Source organism: Fragaria vesca, linkage group LG2, assembly GCF_000184155.1.
Source record: "Fragaria vesca subsp. vesca linkage group LG2, FraVesHawaii_1.0, whole genome shotgun sequence".
Classification (NCBI taxonomy): Eukaryota; Viridiplantae; Streptophyta; class Magnoliopsida; order Rosales; family Rosaceae; genus Fragaria; species Fragaria vesca.
The window spans coordinates 24,072,280-24,088,161 of NC_020492.1; the positions used below are offsets into that span (position 1 = coordinate 24,072,280).

The window sequence follows — 15,882 nt, forward strand, 5'->3', positions numbered from 1 at the left end:
CTTTGGACAGTCACCTTGTATTCATGTATGTAATAACAAATAACGTTTTTGTTATGATCAATGTTATTTAAGGTAATAACGTTTCTTTCATTTAGAAAAGCTAGGGTAGCAAATTGACTGAAATGAAAGCTAGGGTAACAAATTGACACTAATGTGAAAGTTAAGGTAGCAAATTGACAATTATGCCTATTACCAGTTCGCTTGCTTCGGACAGTCACCTTATATTCATGTATGTAATAACAAATAACGTTTTTGTTATGATCAATGCTATTTAAGGTAATAACGTTTCTTTCATTTAGTAACTTTATTTCGAACGGTTCTAATAAGTTAGAACGAAGATTACAGTAATCAAATTATTTCAGATTGTCAGTTCGATTTCTTTACATTACGTACGTATATTATGCAGTAACGATAGATTAATAAAAAAAAGATGTAAAAATAGAAATGCTTTCCATCTTCTGAAGATGTAAAAATAGATGTAAAAATGGTTTCGATCTGCAAAACAAATAGAAAAAACCTCAAGAAATCAACATTGATTTGAACATAGCATCTAGCGAAGATCTCACAATTGAAAACCTAATCAAAACTTCCCAGAATCCAATTACTAATATATATATAATGATAGATTATTAGATCACCCTCTTAGACAAGGATCCCTAGCTTTCCCCGCAGATCCAGATCTCCAAATTAACGTAATACACAAGGATTAACTACATAATTGCGCGTCAATTAAGCTAAAGCTATAGTTGATCCAGTAGTCGGTGCCACCAGTCATTAATTCTTATAATTAGTAACACTACTTAGTACTTACGTTAAACAATTAGAGTAATTAAGCAAAATTAATAATTGTCTCAATTTTAATTAAAATTCTACTCCAGAGCCCCCCAAATACATTGTACACCAATCTGTACCATTCCCAGGTTCATTGATTCTTACATTTCCTCACAGGATGATTCTTCTTTTTGACCCACTTGCCATTTCCCAGAAATTGTTTTCTTTGCAAGTTTTATAATAACAATAATGATCATTTCAGATTTTTCTGTATAGATTTGACTAATCTGGTGCTTTGAACCTAAATCGTGGAAGATTAAACTAATTTAACATTCCTCCAGCTGCCTAATCCCTAATTGTTTAAACCCAATTGCGTATTAAGGATATAATTAAGCAGCTAAATCTAGCAACTTGAATTATACAAACAATGAAGTTCGACGCGGATCGTCGTCATCATCAACAGCCAACGAAGCCAAGCATGCAACCACTCTGGTTCAATTCATTGGCTCTCTTATTTCCATGAGAGAATATATTGGTTTCCATGGACTAGGGATTTCGGGGTCTTGCGGATTCTATGGAATATTTTTTCCAGCTAATTAATCTCACTTAACATAAGCTATATATTAATCTCATTTTTTGATATGATTTATTAGTTAATATAATCGACACGATATAAGTAAGTTCAATCATGATTCATGACCCACCAGAAAAATTTGCCGCCCTTTTGCCGCCCTTGCACTTAACGTTTGTCATTCAACTTAGGAAATATAGAAGTAGAATTAAGATGTACACAACCTACTTTAGATCTTGAAGCATAGTATAAGATGTCATGTGACAAGAACATTTTTGTAAACATCATCCGATGGTGCTTATGCTTCTGCATGTCTTTTCTTTGCCATTAAAATTATCATGGCCCAAGACATTTAAAAAGGACTTGAATTATTGGGCTGGCCTATGTAATTAAAAAGTTCAAAAGACGCTGGCCCACTCCCACTTTCAATGTTGCAATAGGTGGGACAAAACCTAGTGTTTTTATTTTAATTGTCAAATACAATGGTATAGATGAACCAAGGGGGGAAGGTCTTTGACTCTTTAGTTTTCACACTTCTTAACCTCAATTATTTGTTCAAAGGAGGACTAAACGTGAAACATGAAAGATTCATGAAGAACACATTCCAAACTTGTATGACTTACTTGTAAGGTCCATTCCCATTCAAGAAACTTCTTACTCGCTACTTTTAGTATATACTATGATTTACACAACGTCTGGAGCAGTTCAGATAGAGCAGCCAGGACTTTGCCCACTGCCTTGTTTTGACTTCTGAGCAGAGCACTGTTTTTGGCCAGAGGTCGGCTGTTAATTGACTGGTTGTAGGTTCGAACTTATTCGGGTCGATTTTTTTTTTGAAATATAAGGAATTTTTACGCACGGTGCAGTTCACATATTTCAGTTCAAAGGATCGTTATGCTAGCGTATTGTTGATATTGTGGAGGTAATGAATGAGAGAAGGATTGTCTTTGTGACAAGATCAGAAGGGTGTGAAGTGATGCCACAAAGAGAGCACATAGCTATTGTTCTGTGGATGGAGAATGACGAGATGATCAATGTCAATTCAGTTGGCCATTATAATCATGCTTGCACAAAATATCAGATTTCAGATTAGGTGCAGAAACATCAGAATCTCTCATGATATTCTTTTTTTATGGTCGAAAGAATCTCATGAGAGATTTGGTTCATGGATCCTGGCTGCTCTATGTATTTTGATGGATTTTAGTTTTCCTTGGAGAAATTTGATAGCAATTTTGTCCCAAGTAAATATTTCAGACCCTTAATTTTATTATTTGTTCTTTCTGAATTCCAAGTTTAACCACCTTCCAACTTCGTTCAAAAAGTTGGCCATTTTTACTTGGCTAAGTGTGGTTTCTGGGTTACTTTGCCAAAATGCAACCCATCAAGCAAGTAGTTATTAAAGGGTGGTGAACAGGCTGTACAAACAATTGCTTAGAAGTGTTCTAATTAGCAATCAATATCTAGCAATGACAGACTTCTATAAATTACAGAGAAACAGAAAAGAAAGCTGTTCAGACTTTGATGGCTCAATCAATCATACAAACCTTCTTGCTCCCATATATCAACAAGAAAGTCGATCATTTCCTGTCATTTTCAAATTTTGAGAACGAGTTAGAAAGAATCACACAGCTTGCAGAAGGAAGCAGAATAAGATAGGTGAGACAATTTGGAGCCGAGTCACCAACTTACAGGAAGAGGGATTGGCCGCTGAAAACGCTTGTTGGTACTCAGTAAGCTATCATAAGTTGCATTCCAACTACAAACACAATCATTGGATCATTTGTACTATGCACTTATGTATGCAGCATAGCAAGAATCAAGCAAAAATTAGAAATGTAATGCCTACTTTTACAAACTAGGAGTAGGAATTGTATATTGAAATACTCAAACATTGGCAAATGCGAGATGATCTAATGAATATGCAACATGTAAAAGGAAAATGCTGCTTTTACAGTATGCCTCTACTACGAGTACCACTACTATTGAAGGGAATAAAGAAATAATCACCTTATTGTAGGTTCTCGAAGTTGTGTCCGGGGTTGAGACTTTTTATTTCCAACCCACTGCTGTCTTGTCTGGTTCCACAGTAAGAGACCTGTATCATTGAAATTTTAATTGTCAAAATTTTTAGTTTAGTACATGAGTTTGAAATAAAGGTTTCACAGAAACAATAATAAGTCTTCACAGAGGCTAAGCCACCAATTTTCAAAAGATCATCATAAATTATCATCGATCACTTTCACTTCCAAAAAGATTATACATTGATAGGCGGACAAATAACGTATGAAAAATGACTAAAAACAACCAGCTGAAAAGAAAAAAAGTGTCGTGAGAGGTAAGCATTCTTGACCATCACCATTGTTTTCCATTATTCTTTAAACATAGAAATCAAAACATGCATAGGCACTATGTACCAGTTATGAATTCCTATAATAGTTACTTCCAGTTCTATGTTATCCGCATTACTGAGCACCTTCTACTTTCGAATATATAATACACTGAACCACATAGGCCAAGGGAGCTCTTTCTATGACAGTCAGTTACCAGAATACGTGTATCAGAATCATCTAGCCCCAAGCTTCATTGGACCATTTTTCACATGGAAAAAAACTAGTATTTTGTGGGTCAGACTTAACAACATCAAGGTCTCAAGGATGCCATATAAACAACACAAATAATAGTTCCAATGAGTGATAACCCTCACTCCCTCTTTTCAAAAAGAAGAAATAAGAAAAAACACAGAGAGATAGAGCCCCAAAAACACATATGCATATATACGGGTTTATTAGATATATACCGTGATTTACAAATTCAGAAGTATTGCTTGTGCTGCTCGCACCATGGGCGTCAAGGGGGTTGTTTGAAGTGATGCTTATCTGAGACAGAATCGCACTGTTATCCATATCAATAGTGCTAGTGCTCCAGAAATCCTCTGATATGCTGTTTTTCCTCAATGGTTGACCTTGAATTCTCAGTCTGTTTGATGGCTCATCTACCACAGTAAATCTGGGTTGGCTACAGCTTCCAAGACAACCTCTGCTCTGTTACAAATTAGTTTTAAGTAACCATGAAAATGATTAGTGCCACCTAACTCGGTTACATTCAGGGATCCAGAAATGTTATGACAGACTGTAGAAAAATAAAAAAGAAAGAAACAACCAAAGTTGGCATATGTGCTATAAATGTAAACTAAGACAAATTGAGTGCATATATTTGCATAAACAGTTTCATTTGAAGAATGAATACCCTTTTCCAAGAAAGGAAGAAAATATAAGAAAAGAGTAAAAAGATGGCCATAAATTTTCTTAAGATTCTATAAGATGAAAATACTATATGCCAGGAGTTAACTATAATACAAATTTTCCTTGTTTAGGTGAACAGATAGCAACATATCACCAAAAAAAGTTGTAAGCTAAGAAGCATGCAATCTATGAGTTTCAATAGCTGTCAAAGTCTCAAAGACAAACCATAGTATGCATGAACATAGATATTTAATTTAAACACACGGAGCAATTGTTGAGTGCATGATCCTATGAGAATCCACAACTAACCGTACTGAATATACACTTGATGCATGAATATGGACAGGTTCTTCTCTTTGAGAAGAATACAGATAAGTTGGTAGACACAAACACAGGTAAAATATACTAAAGAGAAATTAGCAGTACTCCAGGAAAACTTTGCTAAATTAGAAAACCATCCTGGAGAAAGATTTTTTGGTACCAAAGTCACATATTGAGCAAACACACCTAGGATTCAATTTAACCCCAAGAAAAGAACACAACTACTCATATTCACACCACCCAATCTAAGGCCACACAGCCACAGTAATTTTGAAAAATATCTATTATAAGGAAGGCATGCCATTCCTTGGAGCTAATTATTTCTGGTAGCAAATAGAAAGAATTCCTTTCCCCCTTACACTGAAAAGTGCCTTGCATTTAGTTTTGAACTTCTCCATAAGTAGAACCACAAGAGCTCGAAAACAAGTTCCAGAGAATGCAAAAAATGAAGAGCAAGATTTCTTCCCAAAACATCTCTCTGTCTGGGACAACAAACAACACCTAGAATACATAATTCCCCCAGAATTCCATGCAAAGGGAATACCCTTATTAGAATGCCAAATGCCTAAGACTCGAAGCAAAGAATGGCCATGTATCCTTATTCACTCACTCTCAAGCTCGCTTAACGGACAAGCAAGTTCAAGTACAAAGATTCCTAAAACAAAGTTAAAGGAACAAAGCTTCAGCTACAGAAGAAAGCCTTAAATCTTCCGTTTGGTCAGGTTATCCAGAAAGCCAGGGGAAAAAACAAAAGAAACATTACACTTTTGTATCTTTGTTTTCAGTGATGTCACCATTCCTAGAAACAGCAAGATCAATTGTTTTACGCCAAATATAAGTAAGCCGAATTAGCGCTCAAGAATCTCAGCAAAGAGCAAATATCATTTCCAGATGTAATAGTCCCACTCTTTTCCCTCTCATTGCTATTATAAACATACAAACAGAAATTTCACAACAACAAACCAAGCTTTCAACTTTTTCCTTCTCCATTTTCCTCAGCTTTCTCAGGAAACAAATAGGACCAGAAAATGATGAAAACATAAAGATCAAGGAATAAGAAAAGAAAACAGTAAAAACCTCAAACTCACCCCATGCATGTGAAAATGGCAGAGACCCAAGATGGAATGTAACTAAAGCTTTGCATCTAAACGTGGCCAGCCTCCTCCAAAACTTTAAATCCAAGAAGGAGAGAGACACAACTCACAATCCTGCAAAACAGATTCATTCAATTGGAGCTGGCAACAGATCAGTCAAACAAATTCAGCCAAATTCATAAGCAATTACCAATAAAATTAATTACTGCCACTTAATTAAAAAAAACCAATTTGCATTTCCAAGGGTTTTTGCTTATAATAAAAACAATGATGGACCTGAAAGATGCCATGATTGGATTGAAATTGGGTTCTGCTCTCCTTCATGAAACAACAGTTGGGTTTGGCCCTTTTAGTTGGCTTCTGATTCAACCAAAGGGGCACCCTTTACTGTCGTGCTTCTTCTTCTTGAGCTGTTTCCCCTCGCCCTTTTTATTTCTTGTTTTTCTGTTTTACTTTCTGTGTTCTGTGATTTCAGGTGGTATTGCTTTATTAAGAGGAGGGTGACAGAACCAAAGGTTGTAACTTTTTTTTAATAATTATTTTTATCTTTTATCTTTTATACTTTTTTACCAAACAAAGGTTGTAACTTGTAACTACTTCTGTGATCCCTAGATATCGGTTCCTTTGGCTTTACATTTTTCTTTGGTTGTGGCAGGTTACAAGTTACAATCAGTTCTGTTTTAGTTTAGTTTAAGGATGCAATGGTTCTAACTTTTGTTTCAGAAATGTGTTGGGTGATGGGGGGTCCAAATGTCTAAACTAAAACAGAAATGTCTAACTTAGTTTAGTGCTGAAATGGTGGGATTGATCAATCATCTTATCATCATCCATCATCCATCATCCATCATCCATCATCCTTTTTGGTTTTGTTTTTCATTTTAGGATTGCTTTTATTATTTGAGTTCAAACTTCACTGGACATATTAGGGCCGGCCCTGTGTGCTCGGAGGCCCTATACAAATTTTTTTCGAGGCCCCATAATAAATAACCAAATAAAATAAAGACAAAAGAACAAAGAAAATAAATAACAAAACTGACCATTTAAGGATTTAAACCCTGATTCTCTAGTAGTAAATACAGCTGCTTACCATCAAAGCAAGTTACTCATAATATTTACTAACATTAGATTTATATATTAGGGGCCCTAAGAATTTGAGGCCCTAGATTTGGGCCTGGCTCGTCTTGGCCTAAAACCGGCCTTGCATATATAAGGTGTGTGAGTTATTAATAAAAATATTTTAGGAAAAAAAAAGGTGATGTTCATGCTTTGATGCTATCTATGTTACCTAACCAATATTGCTTTGAAAAAAGAAAAAAGAAAAAAGAAAAAAGAAAAAAAAGAAAACCCTCAATTATTTGATTCTATACTGAAGAAGAAATAATCCCTCAATTATTTGATTCATGTGGGTCTTTAATGTGGGAGATGCAGATTTATGTGTTTATATGTTACATAATTGGCTCTATTGTATGGATACCAAAGCAATTGATGAACATGGTCTGTCTGAATTGATTTGGCTGAACCAGAATATTGACTTGCTGGATAAGGGAAAAAATATATATCAACCAATCTGTAAAGGACATGATTGCAGCACAATCAGCACATCTTACTATCTGAGATAGCATCATATTCAAACTAATGAGAGGTATATATAGGGCTGCCACTCGGTCGGTTCGAATCGGTAATGGGGGTTACTAACTTCAAAACCAAAGCTTTCGGTAATGAAATATGACTTTCAATTACCAAACCAAAAACTTCGGTATGAGATAAATCTTACCAACTTCGGATGTCGGTTTTTCGGTATTACCAAACTTCACAAAAAATATATTTTCAAAATATAACAAAAACAATACAAAACTATAAAATTTAAATATCACTTGAGTTTCTAGAGTCTAATAATACATATACAAAAGATAGTCATTTCAGCACACATTATCGAGTATGGTTTAATTTTCTACCGAAATAATCAGGATGTAAATGTTTCCAAATTTTTATATGAACAAGTTATGTGTCATCTATGTGAAAGTATGTGTGTGGAAGAGTCGACTAAAATAAGTCACATAAGGGCAGTAAAAGCTTTTTCGTGTAATAAGTGACGTTAAATTATGGTTGACCGCTTTGATCAAGACCCGAGCATTATTGAGTACAATTGAATTTTCTATCATAATTGTATTATACTATAATGATCACATCAGACAGTCGAATTTTAATTTTGTGAATTGTAATCATTGGAACCACAACATGTCTGGTAATGTGGTATAACTTATTTAGTAAGTTATATACATATGTACATCTTTGTGAACCAACTACAAAGAGGAAGCAAAATTTTCAAAAACCTTGTGAACTATGATGTGATCAATATAGTGAAATACGACTATGGTAGAAAAATTAGGTATTTTTGATAATGTTTTGGCCTTAATCAAGGCGGCTAACCTATTTACGTTTGTGCTTCCTATGGGGAGCCCTATCATCAAGAGAGGTAAAAACATTCCTAAATTTTTACATGGGCGGTTACATGTCATCTAAGTGGGTTTGTCTATGTGTGTGTGTGATGAATCGACTAAGACGGGTAGGTAAGAGCGTTTTTATATAACAAGTAACATTGAATCAAAGTTGATCGCTTTAATTGAGACCCGAATGCTACCAAGTATAGTTGAATTTTCTATTCATTGTCTTGTTTTTTACTAAATGGTATATACAATTGAAAACGTGAGATAAGATTATTAGTCTGTGTGTTTTTAGAAATATAAGTCTTTAAATAATTAGAATTTCGGTAAATTCGGTATTTACCAAAAACCAAACCAATTTTTTTGGTATTTCTTGGTTTCGGTTTTTTTGATCTCGATTACCAAAATTCGGTTTACCAAATCATAAATTTTCGATTGGTTTGGTATTTACCAAACCAAGTGGCAGCCCTAATTTGAACCTGATTCTCTAGAATTTTGAAACCCAAGAGGAAAAAGAGTGACAACTGACAAGTATAAGAAGATGGTTATTTGTGGTTCTGAGATTGATTTGTCTCTTCAAGCTACTGAGGAGATGCATATCCAAAACAATAATGAGACGATAGTGTTTAGAATTGGATAAAAAAAGGTACTTGGAAATAACAAGGCACTTGGTTTGCTTGGCTCCTTTTGGACTCATTGATAGAGCGAAAATTGTGACACTGGAGGCATGACTAGGCCAATACAAACTTTATAGAGATGGAAAAGGCAAGGCATTTTGAACTCTATATATTGTTGAGAGAGGAACAATAAAGGATTACAGTTTATGAACTTTACAATTGGCATAGTTTTGTACACATTCAATTGACTAAAATTGTTGATGAGTAGCAGGAATGTTAAATCAAATCATAAGTATTACTAAGATCAGTCACTATTAATTCCACCAAATAATGCAATTTTTTTTTTCTCTTTCTATTCCCAGCTTCTAGGTGGTGAGGATTGGAAGAAGGTACTCAGATTTGGTGCCAAGTACTTTAGCCTTGGTGTCTGGGAAATGTTCAAACCCTGGCAGTGTTGTTAGAACTCCAGTCTTGCTTACCTCAAAAGGATATCGAAGAAGGTGACCTGGAAGATCACCATGAAGAGTGTCACTTGAGAAAAGATCCCAGTTTCTTTGAGCAAGTTCATTCACTATCCGAATGCATTCCGTTGATTCTGGATGCAAGAATGAATCGTGTAGCTCTTTAAAGTGTTCATACCATAGTGACACCCTGAAAGCATATATCTCTCCCCTTGCTGAATCTGTGGAATTAGCCAGATGATTAGTCTGAAATGCTCCCATAGCAATTTCGGAGTCCCTTGATCCATCCATTGACCTTTGGTTTATGTTGGCAGATCCAATGATAATGTATTCATCATCAACTGAAGAAAATCAGATGTTAGAATGCTTAATTTGATCGAGTAATCTGAACTCAAATGCAAGTAATCAATCTGTTTTCAGATCGTTTCACATTTTATGTTGCTAGTCATTCTTACATGTTTGCACATGCCAATAGTTAGTTATGTAGCATTTCCTGTTTTATATGGGAAGTCTGCAGTTAGTTACCACATACGTACCTATCATCATTTTTGAGTGCACATAAATCATGAAGCGCCGGGCGTTCTGAGCTCTGATGTAATCAGTGTCTGGCTCTGGAGACTCTGGAGGTACATATTCTCCATCGTTCAAGCTCTCCATGTTCCCAAGGCAGAAGAATGTAAGATAGTCTCTAGGGTTTGCATTCAAACCCTTTCTCTGAATGGCCTCAGAGATATCAGTGTACATCATCTCCAATGTCCTTTTTTGCCAATCTAAGATAGCCTGAACCGAACCACTCTCAGGTATACCTTCTGGCCACATTGGGAGAACAATGTAGACAGCAAACCTCTCCCCTGCTTCAATTTTACTAACAATCTTCAGTGACAGCTCTTTTGGGATAAGATGCAAAGCATTGATATCCGCATCGTTGATGTCTTTCGATCTCCACCCAAATGAGCTTCCAAGGAAGTACTGATTCTCTATGTAAATGAAATTCTTCGCTCTGCGAATGGCGTGGATATATGCATCCTGGATGCTTCTATCTATGATGTTATTCTTCCCACTGACAAGTCCCCTTTGTGTTGCTTCAAGTGGTTTTTCAGGAAATCCTAAAGCAGCTCCATTGTCGATGGAACGAAACAGCTGAACATTCCATGCTTCGCTGTCATTTGAATACATGTTTTGTAAAGGGTGGACTGTGATTTGCTCAAGCTTGCTTAGAGAAATTAAGAACTTGTCACCAACTTGCTTTTTCCACCTCTGCTCAAAGTTGTACAAGACATCCCAAGCAACAGGTCCTTCAAGTTTGCAATGGATGTCATGCCATGGCTCTCTTGGACCGCCTTTTCGGATTGAAGCGCCTGGAAAGTTGGGCTGATGGAAGTCCTTCTGGTGAGTTGTGCCTAGAGTTGAAAATAGGGGGTGTTTCTGAATGTCATATCTTCCATCACAAAGATCAATGCCTCCTACGAAGCTCAGAATCCTCCTTTTTTGCGAGGGATCTCCACCAACCATCTCACTGTCAACCACAACTGTTTTTTGATGGTGAGTGAACATTGTAGAAGTCTCAAAACCTTGAATAAAGCTTCTTCCAATATCAGGGTTCCGAGGGCAAAGGAAGCAACGAACTTTTGTGTTTCGAAAGTACTCCTCAGTTTCTTGATCATGTGTTGTCATCAGACCATCCTTCTTATATTCAGGAATAGAAGTTCTGTCATCCCAAACAAGCAAGAGAACTAGAACACCCTCATCAGCCTTTTTCTTGAGAAGCTGTCCTAGTGTGAGCTCATCTCCTGGTTTTCGCCTTTGTGGATCCCTCACCAAGTTTATTTCAGTGTAGACAGACCAGCCAGTTATGTAGATCAAGTGCTTTGCATTAGTGATTGCATCAAATATGTCCTCCCAACATCTTTGTGGCTCGTGGATTTTGCCATTGGCCATAAGAATCCCAGGATGAAAATCATCCTCCACATGTGAATCTTGGTAGAGAGTAACCTTGCAACCCTGTCTTTGATTGAAAAAGGTCCAAGGAACACCCTCATAGTTGGGACTTCTGAGGCCCTGAGACCAATGAGCATCTTCTATAACACTTGAGAATTGCAACTTGACATGAATTCTAGAGTTTCCATGGATGGGATTGTGTTCTTCGTCTAGTATCTCAACCCATCTGTCCACCACATAGCCCTTAATGATATCTTCAACAGGTACATAAGCTCTTCCTATGAGGGTTGCACCAATAGGATCATTAGCTTTGACAGTGAAGATAATATGTGAGATGTTATGAGCACTGTAGATATGAAAATCTTCCTTCCATATTGGATTGCGGGGATTGTTAACCATTCGAGTTCGCGCCACCCGAGCCTTGTCTAGATCAACTGTTGCATAGATTTTGGATCCAGAAATCTACAAAAAGAAGTTCATGGTCTGCCAGTTAGTAAATTATACAGACAAATTTTAACTGATTGAGTAGTCTAGGAGGAAAATGAGAGTGATATTTTTTGGCCACAGAAAATGTACCTCAGGTCCGCATAGCACTAGCCTCTTGACTTGATCTACAAATTTTTTAGGTGACTGTTGTGCATCCAGAATGTGGAAAGTAAGGGGGAAAAAAAAAAAAAAAAAAAAAACAAGTTACTCTGGCAAGAACACTACGGCAGAACAGAATATAAGTTCTTGTACAAACTAAGCATTGAAAGGCAGTGTAGAGAAAACAGTTTTTTTTTGGTAACGGTGTAGAGAAAACATATTGAATTACACTATACAAACATGGTGTGCAAGTTTTCATCACAATTTTGTCAGAATTAATTTGAAGAGCACTATTCTCAGCATTAATATTGTTTTTCTGTTTAACAAATTAAAGGGAACAGCATTCTATAAACATATAGCTATGTTCTATGTGCTAGAATGGTTGTGAAAGTGATACAAGAACTTCGTCTAGGAGAGAAGCTTCTTTAATATACATTGCATTTTTTTTTAATTTTTTTTTAATTTTTAATTTTTTTTTCAGTTTTCACATCAATTCACTTCCAATAGAAAAGAGAAAGTACTAAATCACTAGCAGATGTATTATGAGCAATGAAGCCTGCATAGAGACCAACACAGAAAAAAAACCGCAATTGCCAGATGGAATCACGGAGAAACCTCAAGCTGCTACATATATGGCAACTTAAATAACAAGGCAAAGTGATTCAAATGGAATTAGGATGTCGGTTTGTGTTATCAGGTCTGGCCAAAGCTCCAAAATCTGTTGCTAGATTTTGGGGGTAATTAAGTACTGTTTTGAGCTCCTATGAGATTGTCAATGACTATGCCGATTCAGATATAAGCAAAGCACGTACAGCATCATCTTCAAATAGACTTTGCAACTTTTTTTTAGACCATTATACTCTAAAACTTTACAACCATAGATTTTCATCACGTCCTAAATCACTACTATTGAAATTTACTCTATAAAATGGAGTTCAAATTCGGCCTTTAAATTTTAATGGGTGTACCATTAGTTCTTAAAAAAAGAGAAGAAAGAAAAATTGCAGGAATATAAGTACCGTCCACAGTAAGCCGATTCCACATCCACTGTTTATCTTATCAATTTCATAAATTGTTGCATAAAGTGTCCCATGAAGCAAACGTGGCATTGTCTTTTATCTGTAAAAATAAAACAAAAACCCAGAGACATACACATACATATTAGCAAATAGCAACCATATATGTATTGTACAAGAAAAATAGTTGAAACAACATAAAATGAAACAAACTTTTCAAAGACTTGGTACTTACGTGGGGGATGAAAGGTATCTTAACAAAGTAGCTTTGTTGGAGAAAAAATGGGGGGTACGGTGGAGGGTGTGGAATGATACATATACATATAAGAGGGATGGAAGAGAATATCTGTGATTGAATTTTGTACAGGAAGGAAGGGATAAAATGTGAAGAGAATTCAAGCTAGAATTGGTTCCTTCTTTGCTTTCAAGGAGCTCATTGTGCAAACCTCCAAGCCATTCATTTCATCATAAGATGATTAGCTAGCTTTGTGCACAAACCAAGTTTACTATTAGACAAGTCTATACATACAAGTAACTGTCTATTAACTTTTGAATACCACTAGATTTGGACGGAAATTTTAAACTCCTCATTGAATACCAACAGATTTTTAAGGAGTTATTAAAATCTGAATTGAATACCTGTAGATTTTTGAAAAACTAATCCCATAGACTCTTGATTGAATACACCCTCATAAATCCCCTTATATATACAATGAACCCCTTTGCAATCTAACTGATATACAACTTGGATTACTTATCTGAAAATTTCAGACTGAAATAGAGTTGAACTCGTAAGCTTCTTGTTGAACGATCCATGTCCAATACTGATTGATTCAATTGTTGACAGATTACGGTGTTCAATATTAACCGACTACGGCGTTCAAGTCACAAACAGAAGTTTTAGCTTTCCTTTTTTTTTTTTTTGCCTCATAGGAGCACCATGTACTTCTGACTTGACCATTTTTTGTCCTTCATCAATTGCATAAATAAGAACAAGATAGGAGTCGTTTCCTTCCTTGTGTATCACACTAATAAAACAATGAAAAAGGACGAGAAAATCCGTTGCCCACTAGAATTCGTATCGTCAGTTCCTATTACAATTTGGATTTGTTCAGGTTGGAATATATATACAATTACAATAGACATGCCCTGGTTATAATAATTTCTTTCTCTTCAATTCAATTCTGAAATCACAATTTTGACCGTACTTTCCAAGAGAATGGGAATAAGAGTAAGCAAAGTGGTCAATGTCATCTCTTGTTTTACCAACAAAGAAGTGATAGTACCATCTTTTGTGGCTGAGAATGAAGATCTCGTAAGAGAAATCCTCTCAAGATCCAACAAAGAAGTGATAGTACCATATTCTGTGGCTGAGAATCAAGATCTTGTAAGAGAAATCCTCTCAAGACTACCCGTCAAGTCTTTAGTTAGGTTTAAGTGCGTATCAAAAGAGTGGTTTGCTCTCCTAAATCAAGAGATTATTCTGAGGAGCAATCTTAGTATACTCTACCTTCACAGTCGTGAAGGTAGACATCATCATCACAAGTTCTCGTTGCTTGACAGAAAAGTCGACAAACTTTCGAGAGTAGAGTCACCTGCATTTGTCCTGGATCAATCGTTTGAGAACATATATATTGCCGGATCTGATAGTGGTTTGGTCTGCCTTCATCTTCTTGGAGATGCTGGATTAACGGAGCAAATCGTCGTATGGAACCCAGTAACAAAACAATATAAGAAACTACCTAAGCCTCACTTGTCTTTGGAGGGGGATAAGATGTTCAAGATGTTCAAGATGTTCAAGGCCGCACCACTTGTAGGTTTTGGATTCATTCAAGACCATGGCATGGATATCGATTACAAAGTGGTGAGGATTTCAAAATGCAATGATGGAAGACTTGCAACCCAAGTCTTCACTCGAAGTGCAAAATCATGGAGAGTACTACAGACTATGATCTAAAATGTTTTGGGGTTATTAAAGCGTCTTGCATTACTTTGAATGGAGTGATGTATTTCTTGTCATGGACCTGTTCGTGGGTCTACGAGGGATGGAGAGTTTTCTCATTCAATCTGCAGCATGAGGTGATTGATAGCATACCATTACCGTTTCCATCTGATATTCCTGTTAGCAGAATAAGCGGATCAATCTTTGCATGGAACAATTTGGTTGCTTGTTCGTTATGGGTCGACAGACATAATCCCCGGTATGATGTTTGGGTGTTAACACCAGAATCTAGAGATGATCATACACAAATGACAACTAGCTGGAATTGGACGTTACAATTTACTGTCAAAACTCCTGACGGATGGTACTGTGGACGTCCCTGTGGAGTTTGGGATAATCAACTTATTTATATCAAAGGCCGTACTGATAGACGGCGTCACACAGGTTCTGAACGTCATCTATGTTCGTATGACCTCGAAAATCAGAGAGAGATGATGCTTATCGAACCAGAAGGTGGTTACTGTCGTCAAGTGGTAGAATACGTGGAGAGCCTAGTTTCGGTCTAAGCAAATATTTATATACTATATACTAATTCTCAGTTTCGATTTGAACAGTGTTATAAGATGTGAAATTACAATTTTATCCTTCTTTCTGTTTTTATTACATCTCTGTCACTCACTCTGACATGCATAATTTACATTTTTGTCCCTGTTTTTTTCGTTTTATTACAACTTTACAAGTGACGTTTTTATCCATCTTTTTTTCGTTTTTATATTTGATCCTTTTTTCACGTTTGTATGCATTTGTCAAGCCCCAAGCAACGCTTGGGTACACCGCCTAGTTTGATACTAAACCATGGTTAATTTTTTTTTTTGTTTTT

General features: G+C 36.1%; 3 protein-coding genes across 3 annotated transcripts; 1 reads left to right on the forward strand and 2 right to left on the reverse strand.

The window, feature by feature from the left end:
• Positions 1 to 2,676: 2,676 nt before the first annotated feature.
• Positions 2,677 to 6,463, reverse strand: LOC101311349. The gene is made up of 6 exons (XM_004291410.1): positions 6,276 to 6,463; positions 5,994 to 6,113; positions 4,140 to 4,383; positions 3,350 to 3,437; positions 3,032 to 3,098; positions 2,677 to 2,926 (listed from the first exon to the last, which is right to left on the reverse strand). The coding sequence occupies exons 2-6, from the start codon at positions 6,000 to 6,002 to the stop codon at positions 2,873 to 2,875; spliced, it is 462 nt and encodes a 153-aa protein (XP_004291458.1). The 5' UTR covers positions 6,003 to 6,113; positions 6,276 to 6,463; the 3' UTR covers positions 2,677 to 2,872.
• A 2,962-nt stretch (positions 6,464 to 9,425) lies between these two features.
• LOC101296068 (phospholipase D alpha 1-like) lies at positions 9,426 to 13,153 on the reverse strand. The gene is made up of 3 exons (XM_004292938.1): positions 13,064 to 13,153; positions 10,058 to 11,921; positions 9,426 to 9,862 (listed from the first exon to the last, which is right to left on the reverse strand). Exons 1-3 carry the CDS (start codon positions 13,151 to 13,153, stop codon positions 9,426 to 9,428), a joined length of 2,391 nt encoding a protein of 796 aa, XP_004292986.1.
• Positions 13,154 to 14,279: 1,126 nt separating this feature from the next.
• On the forward strand, positions 14,280 to 15,017 carry LOC101296353 (putative F-box protein At1g47790-like). Its single transcript, XM_004292939.1, has one exon. The coding sequence runs from the start codon at positions 14,280 to 14,282 to the stop codon at positions 15,015 to 15,017; it is 738 nt and encodes a 245-aa protein (XP_004292987.1).
• Positions 15,018 to 15,882: the final 865 nt, after the last annotated feature.

What these genes read in the sequence shown, in the direction of transcription:
- LOC101311349 (XM_004291410.1), bottom strand. An exon ending in TTCTGAATTTGTAAATCACG is followed by an intron (nt 3,438 to 4,139) that starts GTATATATCTAA and finishes TCAATGATACAG; the next exon opens with GTCTCTTACTGTGGAACCAG. An exon ending in AGCGGCCAATCCCTCTTCCT is followed by an intron (nt 2,927 to 3,031) that starts GTAAGTTGGTGA and finishes TGAAAATGACAG; the next exon opens with GAAATGATCGACTTTCTTGT.
- LOC101296068 (XM_004292938.1), bottom strand. Translation starts at nt 13,153, where the DNA reads ATGCCACGTTTGCTTCATGGGACACTTTATGCAACAATTTATGAAATT. An exon ending in GAATCGGCTTACTGTGGACG is followed by an intron (nt 11,922 to 13,063) that starts GTACTTATATTC and finishes TTCTTTTTGTAG; the next exon opens with ATTTCTGGATCCAAAATCTA. An exon ending in GCACTCAAAAATGATGATAG is followed by an intron (nt 9,863 to 10,057) that starts GTACGTATGTGG and finishes GATTTTCTTCAG; the next exon opens with TTGATGATGAATACATTATC.
- LOC101296353 (XM_004292939.1), top strand. Translation starts at nt 14,280, where the DNA reads ATGGGAATAAGAGTAAGCAAAGTGGTCAATGTCATCTCTTGTTTTACC.